We start from the raw sequence: 20,439 nt of genomic DNA on the forward strand, positions 1-20,439 counted from the left end.
GTTGGGTTTTCTTTTCTCCTTCCAGAGTTACTGCAGGTCCTTCCACCCAAATGTTGTACAAGCAGGGTGAATAGAACCTTTCTGGGCTGGGAGGTGAAGGTCCTGTCCAGCAGGAATTTTCCTGAGGTTGGGTATGAGGTGGGAGTCCAGCAGCTTCCTCCTCTGGTCCTATTGACCCTTGCCCCCCACCATGACCAGAGTGGGGATGGTCCCTCTGGGGGTCCCCACCTTTCCCTTGCTGAATCATCTTCTGGGAATTGCCAGGTCTCAGTCTTTGCAAGGCAGGTTTCATGTATTCTGTGCCCCAGAAGATCCCCTTGTCCTCTCTGCAGTTAAATACAGCTGTAGGTTCCTGGAGGAGAGTTTGGAGATGGGATTCTGATTTGATGGCAGCTGCAGCCCAGGAGCTGAACCAAGAAGGGCTTGGTGCAGAGGAGCCTTGTCCTGGCAGTGCCCTGCTCTGAGCAGTAAATCCTGAGCAGGGGGAAATCTGCTGAGGGGAATTGTCTGCAGGAGTGGCACTTAAAAACTCAGAGTGCCACAGCCACACTGAGCTGATCACTGGGGCAGCTGTGGGGCTGGGACAGGGCTGAGCTGGGAGGGTTCTGGTCAGCACCACTGCTGACTATCCCAGCAGAATAATGCCAGAATAATTCCAAAATAATTCCAGAGTAATGCCAGAATAATGCCAGAATAATTCCAAAATAATGCCAGAGTAATGCCAGAATAATGCCAGAATAATTCCAAAATAATGCCAGAACAATTCCAGAATAATGCCAGAATAATTCCAGAGCAATGCCAGAATAATTCCAAAATAATTCCAGAATAATTCCAGAGCAATGCCAGAATAATGCCCAAACCCTGAGGTGACTCCTCAAGTGCAGTGCAGTGATGGATCTGTGGTGAGACTCTGGCTCAGCTTTGCTCTGCACAGCCCACAGGGAGCACAGGAAAAGGTCATCACACAAACACTGCTGCTCCTCAGAGCTCTTTGTGTGCCTGGGAAGGGGATTCTCATGGAGCTGTGCTGGGTCTGGGGGCTTTGGCTCCTTTTTGGTGTGTGCTGGGGATGAGCCTGGGCACTGTGAGCACACCCCAGGGAAGGCTCAGGGTGTGTAATTAGTTCTCCATTCCCTCTGCCTGGGAGTGCTGCTCCTGGTGCTTTTGTTTTTAAGGATAAAGATTTCAGCATTTTCCCTGAGGGTTTAACAAAGGTTGAGCACGGGGGGAAAAATCCATAAAACAATGTCACCAAACACAGGGAGGAGAGGGAAGCTTTAATAAAGGTTTGCTGGGCTGTGCACCTGGGAATGGGATGGATTGAGCAGGAAGGAGCCCTGGGAAGGTCACCTGGGAGGTGGCAGGTGACAGAGCAGGAGCCCATCCATCCCTGGGGTTGTTCATCCCATCCTGGGGCTGGGCACAGCTCAGGAAGCTGCTTGTGCTTGGGTGGGACAGGGCTGGATGGAGGGGGGAAATTTCAAGGGAAATTGTCACAGCTGTAGCTGTGACAAAGACAGAGGTGATAACACATCATGGATTTTGGATGGCTCAGAGAAATCCCTCTCCTACCTCATCCATCTGTGCATGGTCTTGAAAAGTGTCTGCAGAGGAAGGGAAGCACCTGCTGTACCTGAGGAGTGTGGGAAGCCTGTTTTAGGTGTGATGCTTGAAAATTTAGATGCCATTATTAGCAAAGGGTTCTGTGCTTGTCTTAGCCTTGTTTTCCTTCTCCTTTCCCAGCAGATCCCTTTTACAGAGCTGCTCTGCTCTGTGTGGTCCCTATTAAAAGTTTCCTTTCCCAGGGTGATTCTGCTCCTTTGTTGCATCTGGTTCTTGAACACTTTATACTATCAAACAACAAAACTGCTTTTATTGATGCAGCAAAGAACAATGGGATTTCTCCAGCAGTGCTCCCAAAATACACTCCTGGGCTGTTGTTTTTTTCTTTTTTTCCCTATTTTTTTTTTTTTTATAGCTGGCTTCCAACAGTGTAAAAAATTATTAAGATCTGTTAGGTTTACTCTGGTCACTTCAATGGGAGATTGGTAATATCAACAAACGACTTCATAAATGGATTTATGTGCTGTGCTCTGGCAGGGCTGAGGTGCTGTGCTGCTCCTTGGGAGGAGCTGGGACAGGCAGGAGCATCCCAAATTTCCTGGAGGGTGATGGGGTGGGGTGAACTTGGGGTGCTCTCACAGGGACACCCCAAACCCTGCACAGATTCTCTGGGTCCTCTCCCCCTTCCCAGCACATCTCAGTGCTGGATTCAGATTTTCCATGTGAACAGGTGTTGGGACAAATGTGTCTGCCATGTAAAAAAAAAGAAATTATGCTGTATTAAAAATGTGATATATGCATTTTAATGGCTGCTGTCAGCCTTGGCCCCTGGACATGTGTAAAATCTGATTGCTCCTGGCTGTCTGGAGCTGTTGCTGTAGGAATAAATCTGTTTGTGCTGCTCCAGGGGAGGGTTGGGGTGGGTGCTGGGGCAGGAGCATCCCTGGTGTGATGAGGAGCTGCTGTGGCAGCTGCAGGGCAGTGGATGGGGCTCTGGGCAGCTGCTCTAGTGGAGGGGTCCCATGGCAGGCTGCAGTGGGATGAGCTCCAAGGTCCCTCCCAGCCCATCCTGTGTCACCTCACTTCACCTGTGGACCTGGATAAAAATCAGACATGGAGCTCACATTAAAAAGATGTTTTCCCCCACCTCTTGTACTTCTCAGAGCTTTCCTGGGAACACACACCTGAGCAATTTGAACTTTTTTGCAGTTCTCAGCCCATGCCCATGGGGGAAGCTGGTCAGCACTTGCAGGGCTGTTTGAAGCTGTGTCACACCCTCAGTGCTGGGAGGAACCCAGGAACAGCTCAGCAAATTCTCTGCTCTTCACATGTGTATGCAGAGGAACAACTGGTGCATTCACAGCATCTGTCCTGGCCAGGCTCTCTCCTCACATCTGCATTGTTTGCTTAGGCAAAATACAGTGCCTGAGCAGCAGGGATGGAGTCCTGGCCAAGGATATTAATAATGTCCAGGAATGTTGTGTGCTGCCTCGAGTTCCAGCCTGGAGGGGTCATACTGCACAGCTCAAAGGGATTAGCTTAACCTGAGGCTAAGCTGCTCATTTTTGCTGGTATTTCCCTTGACCCTAGCCAATTATTTCAATTCCTTGAATAGTATTTTTTGTTGTTTGGTGCCTGGTTTGTTGTTGCTGTGCATTGTGATGTATGGACCCAGCAGGGCAGTGGGGTCAGCAGGCTGTGGGTGCAGCAGCCCCATTTCTGCTGCTGAGGGACACAAATCCAGCAGCTGAAGCAGAGGGAGGAATACCACCAGTGCAGATGGGGGGCTTTGTGCATTCCCTGGGGGTGCAGCTGTGCAGTGTGCCCTGCTCTGCTGGCTCCCCTGGTTTTGGGTTGGTGTCCTGCAGTGCCAGCAGTGTCCCCAGCCCCTGCTGGAGCTGTGCTGGAGGTGCCCCCTGTGCCCCTGTGTCCTGGCTGCTGCTGGGGTGTCAATGGCAGAGGGACACCTGCACCTCCCAGCAAGGTGCCCCTGGCTGCAGGTGCAGGGGGGGCTCTGTCCCCTCTCCTGGCAGTGTTGGGGGCTCTGTCCCCTCTCCTGGCAGTGCTGGGGGGTCTCTGTCCCCTCTGCTGGCAGTGTTGGGGTCTCTGTCCCCTCCCCTGGCACTGTTGGGGGCTCTGTCCCCTCTCCTGGCAGTGCTGGGGTCTCTGTCCCCTCTCCTGGCAGTGTTGGGGGTCTCTGTCCCCTCTCCTGGCAGTGTTGGGGGGTCTCTGTCCCCTGTGCTGGCAGTGTTGGGGTCTCTCCCCTCTCCTGGCAGTGTTGGGGGGTCTCTGTCCCCTCCCCTGGCAGTGCTGGGGGGTCTCTGTCCCCTCTCCTGGCAGTGCTGGGGGGTCTCTGTCCCCTCCCCTGGCAGTGTTGGGGGGTCTCTGTCCCCTCTCCTGGCAGTGTTGGGGGGTCTCTGTCCCCTCCCCTGGCAGTGTTGGGGGGTCTCTGTCCCCTCCCCTGGCAGTGTTGGGGTCTCTGTCCCCCAGCCCTGAGCTGTCTCTGCTGCAGGATCCAGGCAGGCAGGAGTCACCTTGAGCTGGTAGTCACTGTTCAGCTGCTGCAAACATTTCCCCTGCAAAGTCCCTTCTGGAGATGCATCATTTCTCTGGGGGCACCTCTGGGGGGGTTAAATTTGGGCAGCACAGACAAGGGGAGGGTCTGGGCTTGGCAGGTGCCTGCAGAGGAGCAGGGGCAGGTTTCAGGTTTGTTCCTCCACACAGAGCTGCCTCCTGCTCTCCTCCTCTGGCTGAAATGAAGCAGAAATCCCTGTCCTCAAAATGCCATTTTAGTTTGGGGGCAGTGCTGTTGTCCTGGGACAGGCACAGGCTCACAGGGCAGGGTGAGTGTGGCCCTGCCACCTGCCTGGGGACACATTCCTGGTGCTTTTGGTGGCAGCTTTTCTGTGACACAGCCTGACACTGGGCAGCTGCAGAGAGGTGGCACAGAGGGGTCTGGGAGAGGCAGGCTGGGGGTCTGCCCCTCCCAGCCCCCCATGTAAGGGTGGGCACACATTGTCCCCCTTCTGTCACAAAAACACAACCTGGGGCTCTTCCTTGCAGAAGAGACAGCTCTGGGAAAGAATACTTGCACTTTCCCAATAACCTATTTCTATAATTGAAGGATTTCAGACTTCTTTTGTAAGAGCAAGAGCCTGCTTAAACATGGAGACAAATACAACCAATAATATGTACTTGAAATTTAATGCAGGCTAATTCATTTTGGCACAGTCCCAGATATGCTGATTAAATGGCCTGTGAAGTGCTACAATATCTTGATAATGTACATTCCACATTTGATTATATAATCAATTATGTTGCACCTAATAACATTTAAAATTAGTGGAAAAGCTGTGAGCAGATTGTATCAGGTGCAGAGTGGGTCTTGGGCAGCTTTAAAAAAACTTCTGCCAGCACAGACAGGGAAGGAGCAGGCATAGATGGATCCTAAAATACTGTTCTTCAGGAAAGCAGAGACTTGATAAAACTCCTGTTAATTTAGTGCCTTGATTTAAAATGAAATCAGCTGTTTGCTGCTGGAAAGGCAGTAATGTTTTCTGTCAAGAGATGACCTTGCACCACGTGTTTAGAACAGCCCTGGTGGTGCTGGCAGTAATTCTGTGCTTTTCCAGTGTGCATTGCTGGGACAGCCAGTTCCTCCTGGGTCCTGTGTGACACTTGAATGTGCTGCTGGCCCCAGCTCCAGAGGGACTCCCCACCTGGGGAGCCCCCAGCTGGCCCTGGGAGCAGCCAGGATCATTTGGCAAATCCTTTTTTGGGAAAGCCAGTGCTGTTTGGGTGACTGGCAATGGCAGGTTAGGGGGAATTTGGCCTGGGTTTTATGGCCCTCCAGTAGAAGAGGGTTGATGGGAAACAAATGTGTTATGGCCCCAGACAAGCTGTTGCTCCATTTTTTGTTCTGTTTAAAGCAGCACTATCAACCAGTTGGAATATAGGCTTGGAGTATCACAGGGAGTAATCTAATTAGTATGAAGTCAATTCACTAGTTCCTTTTGTATCTCGTGATTAAATAAGTGGGAAAATGGCTTGAAAATTAGGTGCTAGAACAACCCAATTACATTTCTGTAGCTTTTTGTATTCAATTTCATAAACAATTTTGCTCTTCGCTGGTTAATCAGCGAATGCCTTTTTCCAGTTTGAAAAGCACTTTTGAAATTATAATGCAATTAAATGGTGTGTGGATGTTCTGGCATAGCGAGCAGAGGGCTGGGGGCCTGGCAGGCAGCCACCTCTACCTTGACAGCAATGAGCTCCTGAGCTGGCAGCTTGCTGCTGTCATTCATAATATTGTCCAGGCTGGAATCTGGGAGAGCCTCTGCCCCTTCCAGCCCTTGGCACATCACACGTGCCAGCACCCACTGGAGTTTGTCACACAGTTGTGCAGCAGCTGCCCGTGTGCTTTGGGTTTTCCTTTTGTTTTTTTCTCTTTCTTACACCAGCCTTGGCAGTGCTGGAGGTTGGTGAGGGATGTGGGGGGATTATTAAGTGTTGTTTTCACAGGGAGGGGATGATAGGAGCAAGTAGGAGAAATCTCACTGTGCTGTTTGTTAGCAGAGAATCACAGAACTGTTTGGGATGGAGGGACCTTAAAGCTCATCCAGTGAGAGCTGTTCAGCTTTTTGTGCAGTATTTGTCTTTGCCCAGCCTGCTCCTGAGTGGGGCTGAATTCAGCTCCTGGGGAAGGGTGACCCAGGCTGATCATCCTGGGATTTACAGCCCAGCAGCACAAGGGGACAGGCAGAAAGCTGTGTTCAGAGAAAAAAAGAAATAGTGCTGGAAATAATGACTTGCTTGGCAGGTTTTAACAAGTTCAGTAATGGTATTAGGTGCCCTTGGCTCAAGATAGTAACCTCCTCTTAAATGATCATTACCTGGCTAATAAAGAGCTGGGAGCAGGTCATTACAGCTTCATTTAGACACAGCATCCTGTTTGCTTTGCACAGCGTGGCCATCTCTCAGCCTGTTGGATCTATTGCCTGGATAGGAGGTTGGGATTGCCTGGGCTTTCCCAGGGGACTGTCCCCCAGCCATCCCAGGGGAGGAGGAGCTGCTCTCAGCCCTGACACAGCCAGGCTGGAGTGGGGGTCCAGCCTCGTGCCCCCCACCCTGTCCCAGCCTCTGCTCCCTTGTGCTTCTCTCCCCCCATTAGCAGCAAGTTTCATGTGCAAGCAATTACCATAACCAACCCCCAGACTTTATTATATTTTGAAGACATCTCTTTGATAAGCCCATCTTTTCAGCCAATTTCCTATTTCTTCAGAAAGCAAAGCATCTTTGCTCCCAGTTTCGTAAATCTGTTGTTAAAAGGAAGAAAAGGAAATGGAAAAAAAGGATTCCTCCCCCCTCCAAAGCCTGACACCAGGCTGGGTTCTGCACTGCCTTTGTCAGCCCTGGATGGAATTATGCATCATGAATAAAAACTGCTGTCAACATGCATTGGGTTCGAAACATTAGAGCATATGGTATGTGATTATCTCTATTGTCAAATGCAATAAAGTGAATTTGGATATAATAAAAAATGTAATATTTTAGAAATTTGGTAATAAACTGTGGAAGAATTGACAGGCAGAGAGTATCTGATGCCTGTGGGCAAACAGATAAAGAGGGCAGGATGTGGCTGAGGCAGCAGCAGGGGCTGAATTTTCTGATGGGAGCCTGACTGGGCTGACTGGCACCAAGGGTGGTGATCTGTCCCTGCCAAAATCTGTATGTCTCACTAATGAACAGACAGAAGCACAAGGTTCCCATTCTGGTTGTAGGTGGATTAATTGTATTTTACAAATACTTGGGGTTTTCTTCTCTGATAGCAAAAAGAAACCTGTTGGAGTCTCCCCACCCAGCAGCATTCCCAGCATTTCATACTCTTGGCTCCTTATGAACTGGAAAATCTGTGCCTGAATAACAGGGAGCAGTGAAAGGCTGTGAGGGTGAGGCTGCTCCCAAACACTGAGGGAAATTTGGGGATCATTTTCTCCTCAGTGTCTCAGTTCCAGCCTGATGCTCTGATCCTGAGCTGCTGACAAATCTGTGCCCTTTGGGACACAGGTGTCCCCAGCAGAGAGGGGCTGAACTGGGAGCAAACTCTGGGGCCTCCTGTGTAGGAAATTCCTATGGAAAAGTGCAGATGTGTCACACGTAGCTGCAATTTTTCTTAGGTCACTGTTAATGCCTCTAAATGATCTGCGAGCGCATTAATCGTTTCTGTTAATTAACAATATGATAAAAGTGGCATTTAGTAGGCTCTGCATAGCCTGCCTCTCAGTCATTATGTACTCAGTGCTTTGGTTTGATTTCAGAACGTTAATAATATAAAATTTTAATGAAGATTTGTTGTTATGAAAAATTGATTCCCCCCAGTTCAGGTGCTGCTGACAGGAGCGTGGTCTGTGACGTGTCCCTGGGTATTCCTGCCCCTGCCAGCCCTGACTGTGCCCTTTGAACCTGGAAACCTTTGCATAGAATGGGTCACTTGAGAGGGGGACAATTCCCTGTGCTCTTCATCCTCCCCTGAGGACAATCCCTCTGTGCTCCATAGCCAAGGCTGTGCAGGCAGGTCAGGTCCTGGTGGGTGCCAGTCCCAGCAGCAGGGCTGGACAGCTCATGCTGCACTTAAATGAGGATATTTCCCATCCTAACCACAGGTTTAACCTCCTTTTCCCTTTCTGTCTGCTGGTGTGGTGTCAGAAGGATCCTGCCCTCCTTGGAGATGGGGAGGTGAAATCTGAGATGTGAGTCTCAGATTGTGGCTGTGTTCCCTGAGTGTGCAGAACTGCTCCTTTGGAAACCAGAACTCTCCTTCCTGTGTTTGCAGCACAGGAAATTGGAATAATAGGAAATAACAGCTTTTGTCAGCATTTGTCCCAGACAGTTTTTAGCTCTAACAAACTGAGCTGCAGTATGAAAACTCAGAGGAAGGGACAAGGAAGTGAGGGGGAAGAGGTGTGGGATGCAGGCACAGGGAGTGCTGAAGTGGCTTCTGCAAAGGCACAACATGAGGGGGTGGCAAAGTCAGGGCTGAGTGTTCAGGTCCTGGCTGTCATGTTCTGGGGCTGAGGAATGAATGGCTTTTCCCTGACACTGGATTAAACCCCCAGGCCCCCATTCCCACACTTTGGAGGAAATTACTTGTTGCAGACAGAAGTTAAAACCATCCCTGATTCCCTGTCTGGGTAATGAAAATGTCCTGTCCCCTCTGCTCAGTGTGTTCAGTTAATCTGCAAAGACAAGATTTGGTGACAGTGATCACAGGATTTGGTTTCACATCCCCCTCTCACCCCCACCTGCCAGTTTATTATTATTATTATTTTTATAAGGCAGCTTGGCAGGCTGGGAGCTTACTAAGGAACTTTTTCCTCTGTGATTACAAGGGATGTGTGAATAAAGTAGAATGGTATTGATTCACACCAATCTATGCATCGACTGTGTGGGAGCCACTTGCAATTCCCAGCAGCACCAGAAAGCTTTGCAACAGGGAGAAATATGACCAGGCAAGTTGAGAAAATAAATTAAACTAGTGTCAACTTTTCTTGTTTCTTCCCTCATTATTAATGGATGGAATGGGGCTCGTTTATCAAGAAGAGGAAAAATTAATTGACACGGGCTTTAATGTTATTATGCCTGGCTTGTCTGGTCACATTTCTTCATTTTTAATTTTTTTTTTTTACTTCTGAAAGGCATTTTATTACCTTTCACAGGACCAGCTGCCAAAACTATGGGTATAAACAAGAAAGCAGGTGCATAAATAATACCACAGCAGGACTGGACTTTTGTGCCTTTCAGAGCTGAAGGAGCTGAGATCTGAGGAGTGGAGCAGAGGCAGGAGAGGAGGTCAGGTCAGGTCCAGAGCCCCCAAAAAAGGGGGGAGCACAGCCTGAGGGCTTGCAGAGGTGTGGCAGGGGGACCTGCCCTGCTCTGGTGTCACTGTGCCAGGCAGGGCCATGCTCAGAGTGCAGTCACAGCTGGGACACAGCCACACCTGGGCACAGGAGATGCATTTCAGAGCCCTGGTGGCATCATCACAGCTCTGTTTGACCAGGTTTGACATAGAAACTCTCAAATGATGACAAAAATGTGAAATGTTGTTGGTTAGAGTATGAAAAAAACAAAATACAGAACAGGGGAGCCCTGACATTTGGTAGCTTCAGTCTGGTTCTTAATAGTATTTATGGCTTCTGACTATTTCAATCTTGTTATGGTTTCAGTCCCTTTCTCTGCACAGTGTTTGGCTTGTTTCTGGCATGCCATGGCAGAACATGCTGAGCTGACTGTGGAGCTTCCCACAGCCTGGGCAGCTTTGGTGGCTGAGCAGGGTTGGGATCCAGGGAGGATTTCACAGAATCCCAGAGTCACTGGGGCTGGGAAAGAGCTGCAGGATCACTGAGTGCCAGCTGTGCCTGATGCCCACCTTGTGCACCTCCAGGGATGGGGGTTCCCAACCTCCCTGGCTTCCTCCTGAGCCCAGAATTCTTGCTGAATTTTTCCTGGTGTCCCAGTGTGTTGGGGACATGTCCTGCACTGGGTGTTTGGTGCCCACTGACCAGATGGATGGGTGTGCTGGCTCCTTTCTCAGCAGATGGATGGAGTGCAATAATTCCTCATCCCAGCAGATACCACAGGAGGATTTTTCACCTGGAGGTCGTGGATACCTGTCTCAGCTTCCTTTAGTGCTGGTTCCTCTCATTGGGGCATCTGTTTGCCTCTTACTTTATTTTTCTTCCTCTTGTCTTTTCTTTTACAGAAAAGATTATTCAAATGAATATTCAGTTTTATTCATTTGAATAAAAAACCCAACCGTTTGACTCTGTTAAATGCTTATCTCTTAAATGGAGCTTGTTAGCTTCCAATAATAGCTTCATTCAGAAGGATGCAGTATAATTTCATTTTCAAACGTGTGCTCCTTGACAACCAGAATCCTATTTCTGTCACCGTTTTCAACAGCTGCCTTGTTTGGGTTAATCTTTCCACACACTTTCTGAGAACCATTTTTTTGTTGACTCTTAGTACCTCTCAGAAGAAATAATAGTCTATTTAGCCCAGGGAGGTTTCTGAGAGTTTGGGTAATTTAAATATGTATATTCATTATGGGAACTAATAAGACCCTGCGTGCAGGGGGATCTTTGTGTGGGTGCTGTTATTAAAAGTTGGAGTTTGATATCCAAAAAGTGAAACAAGAAAAGAATCACGGGATGGTTTGGGTTGGAAGGAACCATGAGGTGTCCATCCCACCCCTGCCATGGCCAGGGACATTTCCAGGGATGGGGCAGCCACAGCTTGAGGTGTTGGGCATTGCAGATGTCACCTCTGGGTTTCTTCTCATTTTCCTCTCACTGACCAAGTGCCACAGATCTTTTCATAAACCTGCAAATGCAGCTAAGACCTACAGGTTGTTATTTTATTGTTATAAAATCAGGAAATGCAGAAAGCTGGGCAGCCATCTGATCTCATCAGACAAATAATTTCTTGATAAACCTGTGCTTAAGCCATGTGGAGTGGGATGAGAATGAGAAATTTGTTTCCCAGTCCAGACAGGTAATGACTGCAGTGGTGTTCACATATTAGGGCTAATCTCCTAAATTCCCTCTCCCCTCCATCCTGGCACCAAGACCTGACACAAGCTGAAAGAGAAATCCTCAACTGCAGCACTTGCTAATGAGCTGCTAATGATGAAGATGCTGCTGGTGCTCGAACAATTAATGAGTTGTAGCCCCAGCCCAGCCCTGGTCCTGCTCCCAGCTCTGGGATTCCTGGGATGCCACACTGAGGCAGGCACTTAACCACAAAAAATTTCGGTTTAACTGCAGGTCTGTTTAAGGTGGATTTAACTGGAGTAGTTTAGAAGGCAAATGAAAGATGTGAGTTATGTTAAAAAATGTAAACTGCTGCCTGCTCCAGTCAGAGCAGAGCAGTGCTGTGAGCTGGGGATGCCTGGGGGAGGACTGGGAACCATTCCTGGGGATCTTCCCCCAGTAAGAACCATTCTGGATGGAATGGGAGCATTCCCCACGGCTGCAGACACTCCCAGCACAGCTGGAAATGCACTTTGCTCTTGAGGGGCTGTCCCTGCTCAGTGTCTGACCAGTGCAGAGTCCTGCAGCTTCCAGTGTGGAAACTGGGATGGGGTTCATCCTCTTAGTGCATTCTGAAGATGTGATGTTGGCTCCTGACCCTCTCTAGCACACGAGGCTGGGTTTGTTCCCTTAGCCTGAGGGTTTTTGGGCAGGACAGGGTGTGTGGCTGTGCTGGGCTGCCAGGTCCTGTTAGTGCAGCCCCAGCAGAGCCACAGGCAGGCAGCAACCAGCATCAACCAGCACCAACCAGCACCAACCAGCACCAACCAGTATCAACCAGCATCAGCCAGCACCAACCAGCACCAACCAGCATCAACCAGCACCAACCAGCACCAACCAGCACCAACCAGTATCAACCAGCACCAACCAGCACCAACCAGCATCAACCAGCACCAACCAGCACCAACCAGCACCAACCAGCACCAACCAGCACCAACCAGTATCAACCAGCACCAACCAGCACCAACCAGTATCAACCAGCACCAACCAGCACCAACCAGCACCAACCAGCACCAACCAGTATCAACCAGCACCAACCAGCACCAACCAGCACCAACCAGCACCAACCAGCATCAACCAGCACCAACCAGTATCAACCAGCATCAACCAGCACCAACCAGCACCAACCAGCACCAACCAGCATCAACCAGCACCAACCAGCATCAGCCAGCACCAACCAGCACCAACCAGCACCAACCAGTATCAACCAGCACCAACCAGTATCAACCAGCATCAGCCAGCACCAACCAGCACCAACCAGCACCAACCAGCATCAACCAGCACCAACCAGCATCAACCAGCACCAACCAGCATCAGCCAGCACCAACCAGCACCAACCAGCATCAACCAGCACCAACCAGCACCAACCAGCACCAACCAGCACAAACCAGCACCAACCAGCACCAACCAGCACCAACCAGCACCAACCAGCACCAACCAGCACCAACCAGCATCAACCAGTATCAACCAGCACCAACCAGCATCAACCAGCATCAACCAGCACAAACCAGCACCAACCAGTACCAACCAGCACCAACCAGCACCAACCAGCACCAACCAGTATCAACCAGCACCAACCAGCATCAACCAGCATCAACCAGCACCAACCAGTATCAACCAGCACCAACCAGCATCAACCAGCATCAACCAGCACAAACCAGCACCAACCAGTACCAACCAGCACCAACCAGCACCAACCAGCACCAACCAGTATCAACCAGCACCAACCAGCATCAACCAGCATCAACCAGCACCAACCAGCACCAACCAGTACCAACCAGCACCAACCAGTATCAACCAGCACCAACCAGCACCAACCAGTATCAACCAGCACCAACCAGCACCAACCAGCACCAACCAGCACCAACCAGTATCAACCAGCACCAACCAGCATCAACCAGCATCAACCAGCACAAACCAGCACCAACCAGTACCAACCAGCACCAACCAGCATCAACCAGCACAAACCAGCACCAACCAGTATCAACCAGCACCAACCAGCACCAACCAGCATCAGCCAGCACCAACCAGCACCAACCAGTATCAACCAGCACCAACCAGCACCAACCAGCATCAGCCAGCACCAACCAGCATCAACCAGCACCAACCAGCACCAACCAGCACCAACCAGTATCAACCAGCACCAACCAGTATCAACCAGCACCAACCAGCACCAACCAGCACCAACCAGTATCAACCAGCACCAACCAGCACCAGCCAAATCCTCAGCAGTGCAGGGAGAGGAACCATTAGATCACAGACCTTGAACATAATAATGGGTTCCTGGAGGCCTCAGGATGTCCTGATGAGGTTTTAGAGGAAGTAATTCAGGAAGAAAGGGACAAATATCCAGCACAGAGCCAGCACAGAGCTCACACTGACACTGAGTGCTGCTCTGTGCTTGGGAAGCTTTGGGGGGTTTTCTCCTTGCCAGGGGTAAATGAGGAATCATCTTCTGTCTTCCCAGATTTTTATGGTTTTTGGGTCGTGTAATGAGTCAGCTCTAATGGAGAAGTCCTGTGGAATTAAACAAGAGATGAAATCAATATGGTTCCATAGAAATATAATTGGGTTTTGTAGAGATTGCTCTTAAAAACCTATAAGGTGTAAAAGAAAATATGGCCTTATTGTAGTTTCCAAGCCATCATGTAGCTGGGGTGTAACTATCCATTAAATTCTGCAGGATGGATCAAAAAATCCATGAGGAGGTTTTAATTCTCCATTAAATCCTGTGGAAGAGCTGGAACAGAACCATATTAATTTTCCCTGAGACAATGCTTCTTCCTCCATTAGGCTGCAATGAGCAGGTGGAGTCACACCTGCATGTTGTTATGGAAGTTTTCCAAAGTCCCAAAACAGACTAAATAATTTTATTAAAATGAAACTGTTACACTTAACTAATGTTCTCCTTCCCCCTCCCTTTTTTTTTTTTGTATCTTTATTAAACAGGATTTGGCTTTGTAACTTTTGAAAATGAAGACGTGGTGGAAAAAGTCTGTGAAATTCATTTCCACGAAATCAATAATAAAATGGTGAGTGTTGGTGAGAGCAGCTGCTGGTGTGTGGAGCCCAAGGGTTGAGCTGGGTGAAGTTTCTCCTCAGTGACAGGCAGGTCCCAGGCTGTGGGCTGCCCTGAGCCAGATGAAAAGGGGCATTTGTATTTCAATTGCTGCAGTAACTTTGATATTTTCAGCTAAAATATTCTTTTTCCCTTTGTCAAAACATCCTTTGCTGCTCAAATGTGTATTCAGATATGCATTGTATATTGGTCTGATATGTGTTCACAGACTTTAAATTTAATAATAGAGCTTTTAGTGTGGATAAGATCAAAGCAATCTCCTTGGCATATGCTGGAGGCCTGATTCAATATTTGACTTGCTAATTTTTCCCAGGGCACTGAAATAATATTCCTCATATTGTTCCTCCCTGCAATATTGATCTGAAATAAAAGTGAGGGTCCCCCTGGCCAGATGTGGGGTGGTGGGGCAGGGCTGGGGCAGTGCTCCTGTCCTGTGGGAGTCTTGGCTCCCCTTCAGGTGGGCTTTGCCTGTCCTGTTGTCCCTCCTGCCTGTCCCCACAGAGCTCACCTGAGTGACTCTGGGCTGGGCTGGCTCACAGCTGGCTGGGGACAGGCCTGGGGTCCTGTCACACTTGGCTCCTGTCCCCCTCTGTCCCTGACCCGTGGGGTTTGCAGCAGCTCAGTGAGCTGGGACTGGGGCACCCTGTCCCCATCCCTGTCCCCTCCCTGTCCCCATCCCCATCCCCATCCCTGTCCCTGTCCCTGTCCCTGTCCCCATCCCCATCCCTGTCCCCTCCCTGTCCCCTCCCTGCCCCATTCCCATCCCTGTCCCTGTCCCTCCCTGTCCCATCTCCATCCCCATCCCTGTCCCCATCCCTGTCCCCCCCCTGTCCCCATCCCCATCCCTGTCCCCTCCCTGTCCCCATCCCCATCCCCATCCCTGTCCCTGTCCCTCCCCTGTTGCCCATTTGCCCCTCCCCAGCTGCTGCCCCTGCTCTCAGGGCTGCTCTCCCCAAAGCAGGGGCAGGCAAAGGGCACTGGGCTGGCTGCTGCTCCCCAGCCTATTTCCAGCTCCAGCCTCCCTGGCAGGTTATTTTTAGCTCCTCCATTCTGCTCCTGTTGCCATCCATAAAGCTCAGAATGTCAAATGTAATATTAAACGAGCAGCAGGACAGTGGAAAGAAAATGCCAGGGAGGTATTTAATAAATGAAGTTGGAATTTAGGTGGGAGGCCAAAGATGCTCCAAACTTTGTGGGGGACAATAACCCCAAACGAGCTGTGATTGTTCCTTTGACAGGAGCAGGCTGCTTTGCAGAGAGACACCTGTTTTTCTAAGGAAAAGTAAAAGTAAAGGTGCTGGAGTAATTATTTTCCCTTAGGTGCCCCTGTGGTGGGGTCATGCACGTGCTGGGTCAGTGCTGGTGGGGATGAGCTGGGTCTGGAGCCAGGGTCTCTTGTCAGGCTCCTGAGCAGCTGACAGAAGTGTTGGGCTGTTCTAGAACAGGCTGTGACACTGCCCAGCACCTGTGGCTCTTCCTTCTTCCCAGGGTGGGATTTTGCAGGTTTTGTGGTTCTCTGGCACATCCAGGGATGGGGCAGCCACAGGTTCTCTGTGCCAGGGTCTGTTCCAGACCTGTAATTCCAAGCCCCAGCCATTGATCTGGTAAATCAACAGACCCACGACTCAATGCAGTTTTTAAAATAATCTCAAAACCTCTCTGCTGCTGCTGGTGTGGCTCACCATGGAGTGAGTGACACTGTCCCCAAGGGGATCAGAGCCCCCCAGGCTGCAGATCACACACTGCTGCCACAACAGAGTCTCCTTGTCTTGGCTTGGCTCAAAGGGGGTTTGTGCATTGTGGGTTTTGCACATTCTGCTTTCCCCAAATAGCCCTGGTTTCCCTGGAAGCTGTTAGCCAGGGGTTTGTGAGGCATCCTGGCTGAGAGCTGACAGCCTGTTTTGTTGTGCTGGGTATAAGAGGCTTTTCACTCCCCAGCTCAGCCCTCCTGGGCTCCCGTGGCTGACCCAGGACTACCCCAGTGTAAGGTTAATTTTCCAAACTAGACTAAACAAAAATAGTGAATTTTAGTTTTCCTGCCTTTTTTTTTTCTTTTCTATTTTTTTTTTTTTTAGCCTTAGAGTTAAACCTTTCTTTGTTGGGCTGCTGAAAGTGTAGCACATCCTCATATGAGAGGGTGGAAAAAATCTGGAAATTATTAAGATGCCCAGAAATGCTGAATTGAAGGTTTGAGTGAGGTCCAGATGTGTGTACAAAGACCCTTATCAGGCAGCTCTCAGGGGCAGCTCAGTGTGGAGCTGAGCCCTGACTCATAAATCCATATTCATTTCCTCTTGGAGCTGCCCCAGTGCATGTGCTGTCTCATGTGTGACATCCCTGCTGCCTCCAGGGTTTTCCCCTTGAGGTGTGTGTGGCTTTGGGATGGTTCTGGCCATCTCCATCCCCTTCCCTGTGGGGACAGGGCTGGATTGTGGCAGAGCAGCAGCCAGGCCCCTTTTCCTGCTGCTTTAGCAGGGCCATGCTCCCAGTCCCAGCTCTCACATCATCCCCCCATGGATTCTGGATAACAGAGAATCCTCTTGCCCTCCATATGGGGAATATTTGTTTACAGAGGATAAGGAATTATTTTTCTTTCCTACTGGTGACTTTTGCTTCTCCTGTAGTCTGGTTAAAGCCCTGTGCAGCTCAGTGCCATTCCCTTTGTGTGTGCTGTGGAAGTCAGAAGCAGTGCCAGGCTCACAGGGAGCAGCAGTGGGCTGGGTTATGGTTGCAAGAGCTAATTACCAGGTTATTGTTTGTAACAGTGCTAATCCAAACTTCATTTCCCTGTTAATTGACCATCCATCCAGGCTGGATGGGTTTTATCATCCTGGCTGTGGGTTTTACCAGTGCTGCCATGGCACTGGGAGCTGTGCCCTCCCTCCCAAAAGATGAGGCTGTGCAGTGAAGTGACACTACACACTGCTGGTGCTCCTTTGACTGGAGGAATCATCTGGGCAAACCCCTGTTAGGTAGTTCAAAATCAGAAGAAGCAATTTGGAGGTGCAAAGCTCAGAGCTGTGGGTTCAGCCCTGCAGTGCTGGGCTGCACCACTGCCCATCAGTCCTGGAGCTGTGCAGCCACAGGAGTGGCTCAGGATGACTCCAGTGAGCTCCAGAGCAGCTGTGGCACCAGGAGAGCCCAGTGTGCTGGGGGTGAGAGGACAAGAGAGCCAGGAGCAGGGAGAGGTGCTGTATTTCCCCTTTTCCTGGGAGAAGGAGCCTGGCTGGGCTGGTGTCTCACACCAGCAATCACCACGTGCTTCCAGTGGCTCCCAAAGGGAGCAGGAGAACTGAAAGTGAAAGAATGCAGATCCTTTATTAATAGGGTTTACAGAAATTTTCTGCTGGGTAGAAATATTGATTCTTTATTCCTATTTTAAAAGGAGCTTTTTGTAATGATCACTGGGAGTCGTCGTGTGTTATCGATTGTGCTGGAGCCCTCCCTCCATTCATCCCACAGGAGCCAGTTTCCCTTTCAGGAACACAGAACTTCCTCAGTCAGCACTCCTGTCATCTTTGGGGGCTGCACTGGGTGCTTAAGGAGACACACACATTTGCTCTTTTATCTGTGGTTATGCTGTTCTGGAAGTTCACCTTTGAGCGGGAGGAGGCGTGGGGGAGGCAGAGGCTAAAAATAAACCTCCCCCTCCTTAAGTAGATCAGCTCTGCATTTGACATTTACATGGAATTCATTTGCATCTCATCTGTACATGTTTCTGCTCAATAGGTAGAATGTAAGAAAGCACAACCTAAAGAAGTGATGTTTCCACCAGGGACGAGAGGAAGGGCACGGGGGTTGCCGTACACCATGGACGCTTTCATGCTGGGGATGGGAATGTTGGGTAAGTGCCACGGCCACTCTGCTGCAACTTTAGCAGGGGTGGAGTGAAGAAAATAATCCTGTCTCTTGTAAATGATTAGCTCCCCCCCCCCCCCAGCCTGGAATATAAAAAATTTGCATTTAAATGGATGTTTTAAATAGCCTGTTTTACTCTTACTCGCAAAAATAGAATGATGAAAGATGCAGTGTGTTCATTCTGACTAAAAATGATCTCTCCCCTTTTTTAGAGGAATTGAGTCACACATTATTCCCCTTCTTTTAAAGGTAGCTTTGACAGTTCAGCATAGATAATTGAAAATCTTGCTGGTTCTTAAATGGCATGGATGGAGGAAGTGGGGGGATGTGTAACAGGACAGGTCGCAACAATAATTACAAGTTTCAAGGAGATGGAATGGTATTTTATCCTGAGTATTGTGTCCAGAAAATACTAATTAAATCGGATAAATGATATTTAATGGCAAATTCCTATTTGTGCACGAGGTCTATTTAGTTATAATTGGTTCTCATTTGTTTCTGCCTAGATAATTCTTTCTAAATAATGTGACAACCCCAGATACTCTGTCCTCGGCCAAACTGCTGCTAATCCATTGCCAATGTTTTTTTTTTTGTAAAACACCATTTATTTTAAACTTTTTGCTCCTATCCCTTGACTTCTCCTCAGTTGTCACCTCCTGTGTCCATGAGGGAGGGCAATCTGGAGGCAGCAGGGAGCCTTTCCCAGTGTCCCCCTTCAGGATGTTCTGGGTTTAGATGATCCCAGCAGCTGAGCACAAAGCCCAGCCTTGGAACCTGGGCTGCCCCAGCTCTGCTGAGCAGATTCAGGGTCTGCCTGAGATGCTGCAGGACCCCAGAGCCCCTGGGGTGGGTGTCAGCTCAGAGGGCTCAGTTCCTGCAAGGATCAGGCTGTTACACTGAGGTGTCTGACACCAGGCACTGCTTGATGTGACAGGACAAACTTGCTGCCATGTTTGCTTTATCTCAGAATTAATAGTACTTCTGCTCCTGTGGCTGGAGCCATCCATTTCTGGGCTGTGTAATCGGGTTATTTCAGCTGATCATCTGTTTTGCTGTCCCCACGCTCCACCACCACCCTGCCCCACAGTGTTTGGAAATCACATTTTATGCTTAAAATATTTATCTTGCTCTAGTCAGTCCGTGATTTTGTTACCTGTGTGTTCCCAGCGTGCCTGAGCCAGTTGCACTTGATTTCTGCTGTTTCTCTTCCTTTTCCACCTGTGCTGGGGTGGTGGAGTGTGGAGGTCTCTGTGTCACTGTGCTCTTCTGTGCTGCTGGTCACCCTGGGGAGCCAGAAAGATCCATGGCATCACTCCACCCTGTGCCCTCAGCCCTGGTCCTTGCAGCTGGGCACAGAGGGCATGGAGCTGGATCCACCCCAGTGTCCTGAAGGGAAAACTCAGCCCCCAGGCACAGCATGAGTCCATTCCCACTGGGGCTGTCTCTCTGGAAAAGGATCTCAGGCTGTGAGAATTAAGGAAAGGAGCCCAGAGGAAGAGCTGCTGGTCCTGCTGCAGTGGGACCTGGCTCACCCTGAGCAGTGCAGCTCCTGCCTGTCCTGCTCTGCTCTCCCTGCATGTCAGACTGGGGGCCTGGCTGAGCATTAGTGATTGATCCACACTGAAGGCCAGATGCTTCATTATCCACTCGAGCTGCTTCTTCATCCTCCACGTTCCTGCTCGCTGCCGTGGCACCGTGTTAAATAATTAAGTGCTAAACAAGGCAATTGCAGCACAGGAGAGCAGAGCTGCTGGATGGGCAGTCAGAAAGCCCCAGATTCAAAGGCTGCAGGGCCCATCCCTGCAGGAAGAGGGGCATAATTAACCCATCAAATGATCAGACACAGAGCTCCCTCAGCACCACTGCCGAGCCATCTGTGGGGCCGGCTCAGGTCTGCCCTGTGTCTGCTGTTCCCTGCCCAAATGGACTGAACCAGAGCAACTGGCTGCTCTGCAAGGGCTTTTCTACCTGTTTCCAGAAGCCCTTGCTCAAGGTCACCTTCTGCAGCTGCTGCTCATGGGCAGGGAGGGAATCAGAGGAAGGAACGCACCAGACAGCCCAAAGGAAGGAGCGGGGAGCGACTCCCTCCAAAGCTATTAAGGAAGTTGGTGTTTTTCATTAATCACAGCCTCCCCAAGGAGCCTGCAGCAGCCAGGGTCTAAAGGTGCACAGGCAGCCGCTTCTGTGATGATTTGGTTGATTGGAGCAAAATTAAAGTGTCCTGAAAGGATTTTTTTGACTGGGAGAGCGCGGGCAGGCTGAGCCTTCTGGAGAGCAGGAGCTTTCATGAGCCTTTCCTAAAGAGTAGAGCAGATTCAGTTCCTGGCAGCTCCCTGCTCCCCTTGGCTGCTC

At 49.9% G+C, this 20,439-nt stretch overlaps 1 protein-coding gene across 17 annotated transcripts in view; it reads left to right on the forward strand.

The window, feature by feature from the left end:
* The window catches only part of MSI2 (musashi RNA binding protein 2), a 296,757-nt gene that overhangs the window by 130,374 nt on the left and 145,944 nt on the right, over positions 1–20,439 (forward strand). For all 17 annotated transcript variants that reach the window (XR_013776684.1, XR_013776685.1, XM_079325316.1 and 14 more), the window contains exons 8-9: positions 14,100–14,182; positions 17,959–18,073. Coding sequence is in view for 15 of the 17 variants with exons in the window: in XM_079325316.1 (XP_079181442.1) it covers positions 14,100–14,182; positions 17,959–18,073 (198 nt within the window). In the remaining 2 variants the exon portion in view is untranslated. The remainder of the gene's footprint in view (positions 1–14,099; positions 14,183–17,958; positions 18,074–20,439) is intronic.

The sequence above is a fragment of the Erithacus rubecula genome (assembly GCF_903797595.1).
Source record: "Erithacus rubecula genome assembly, chromosome: 22".
Classification (NCBI taxonomy): Eukaryota; Metazoa; Chordata; class Aves; order Passeriformes; family Muscicapidae; genus Erithacus; species Erithacus rubecula.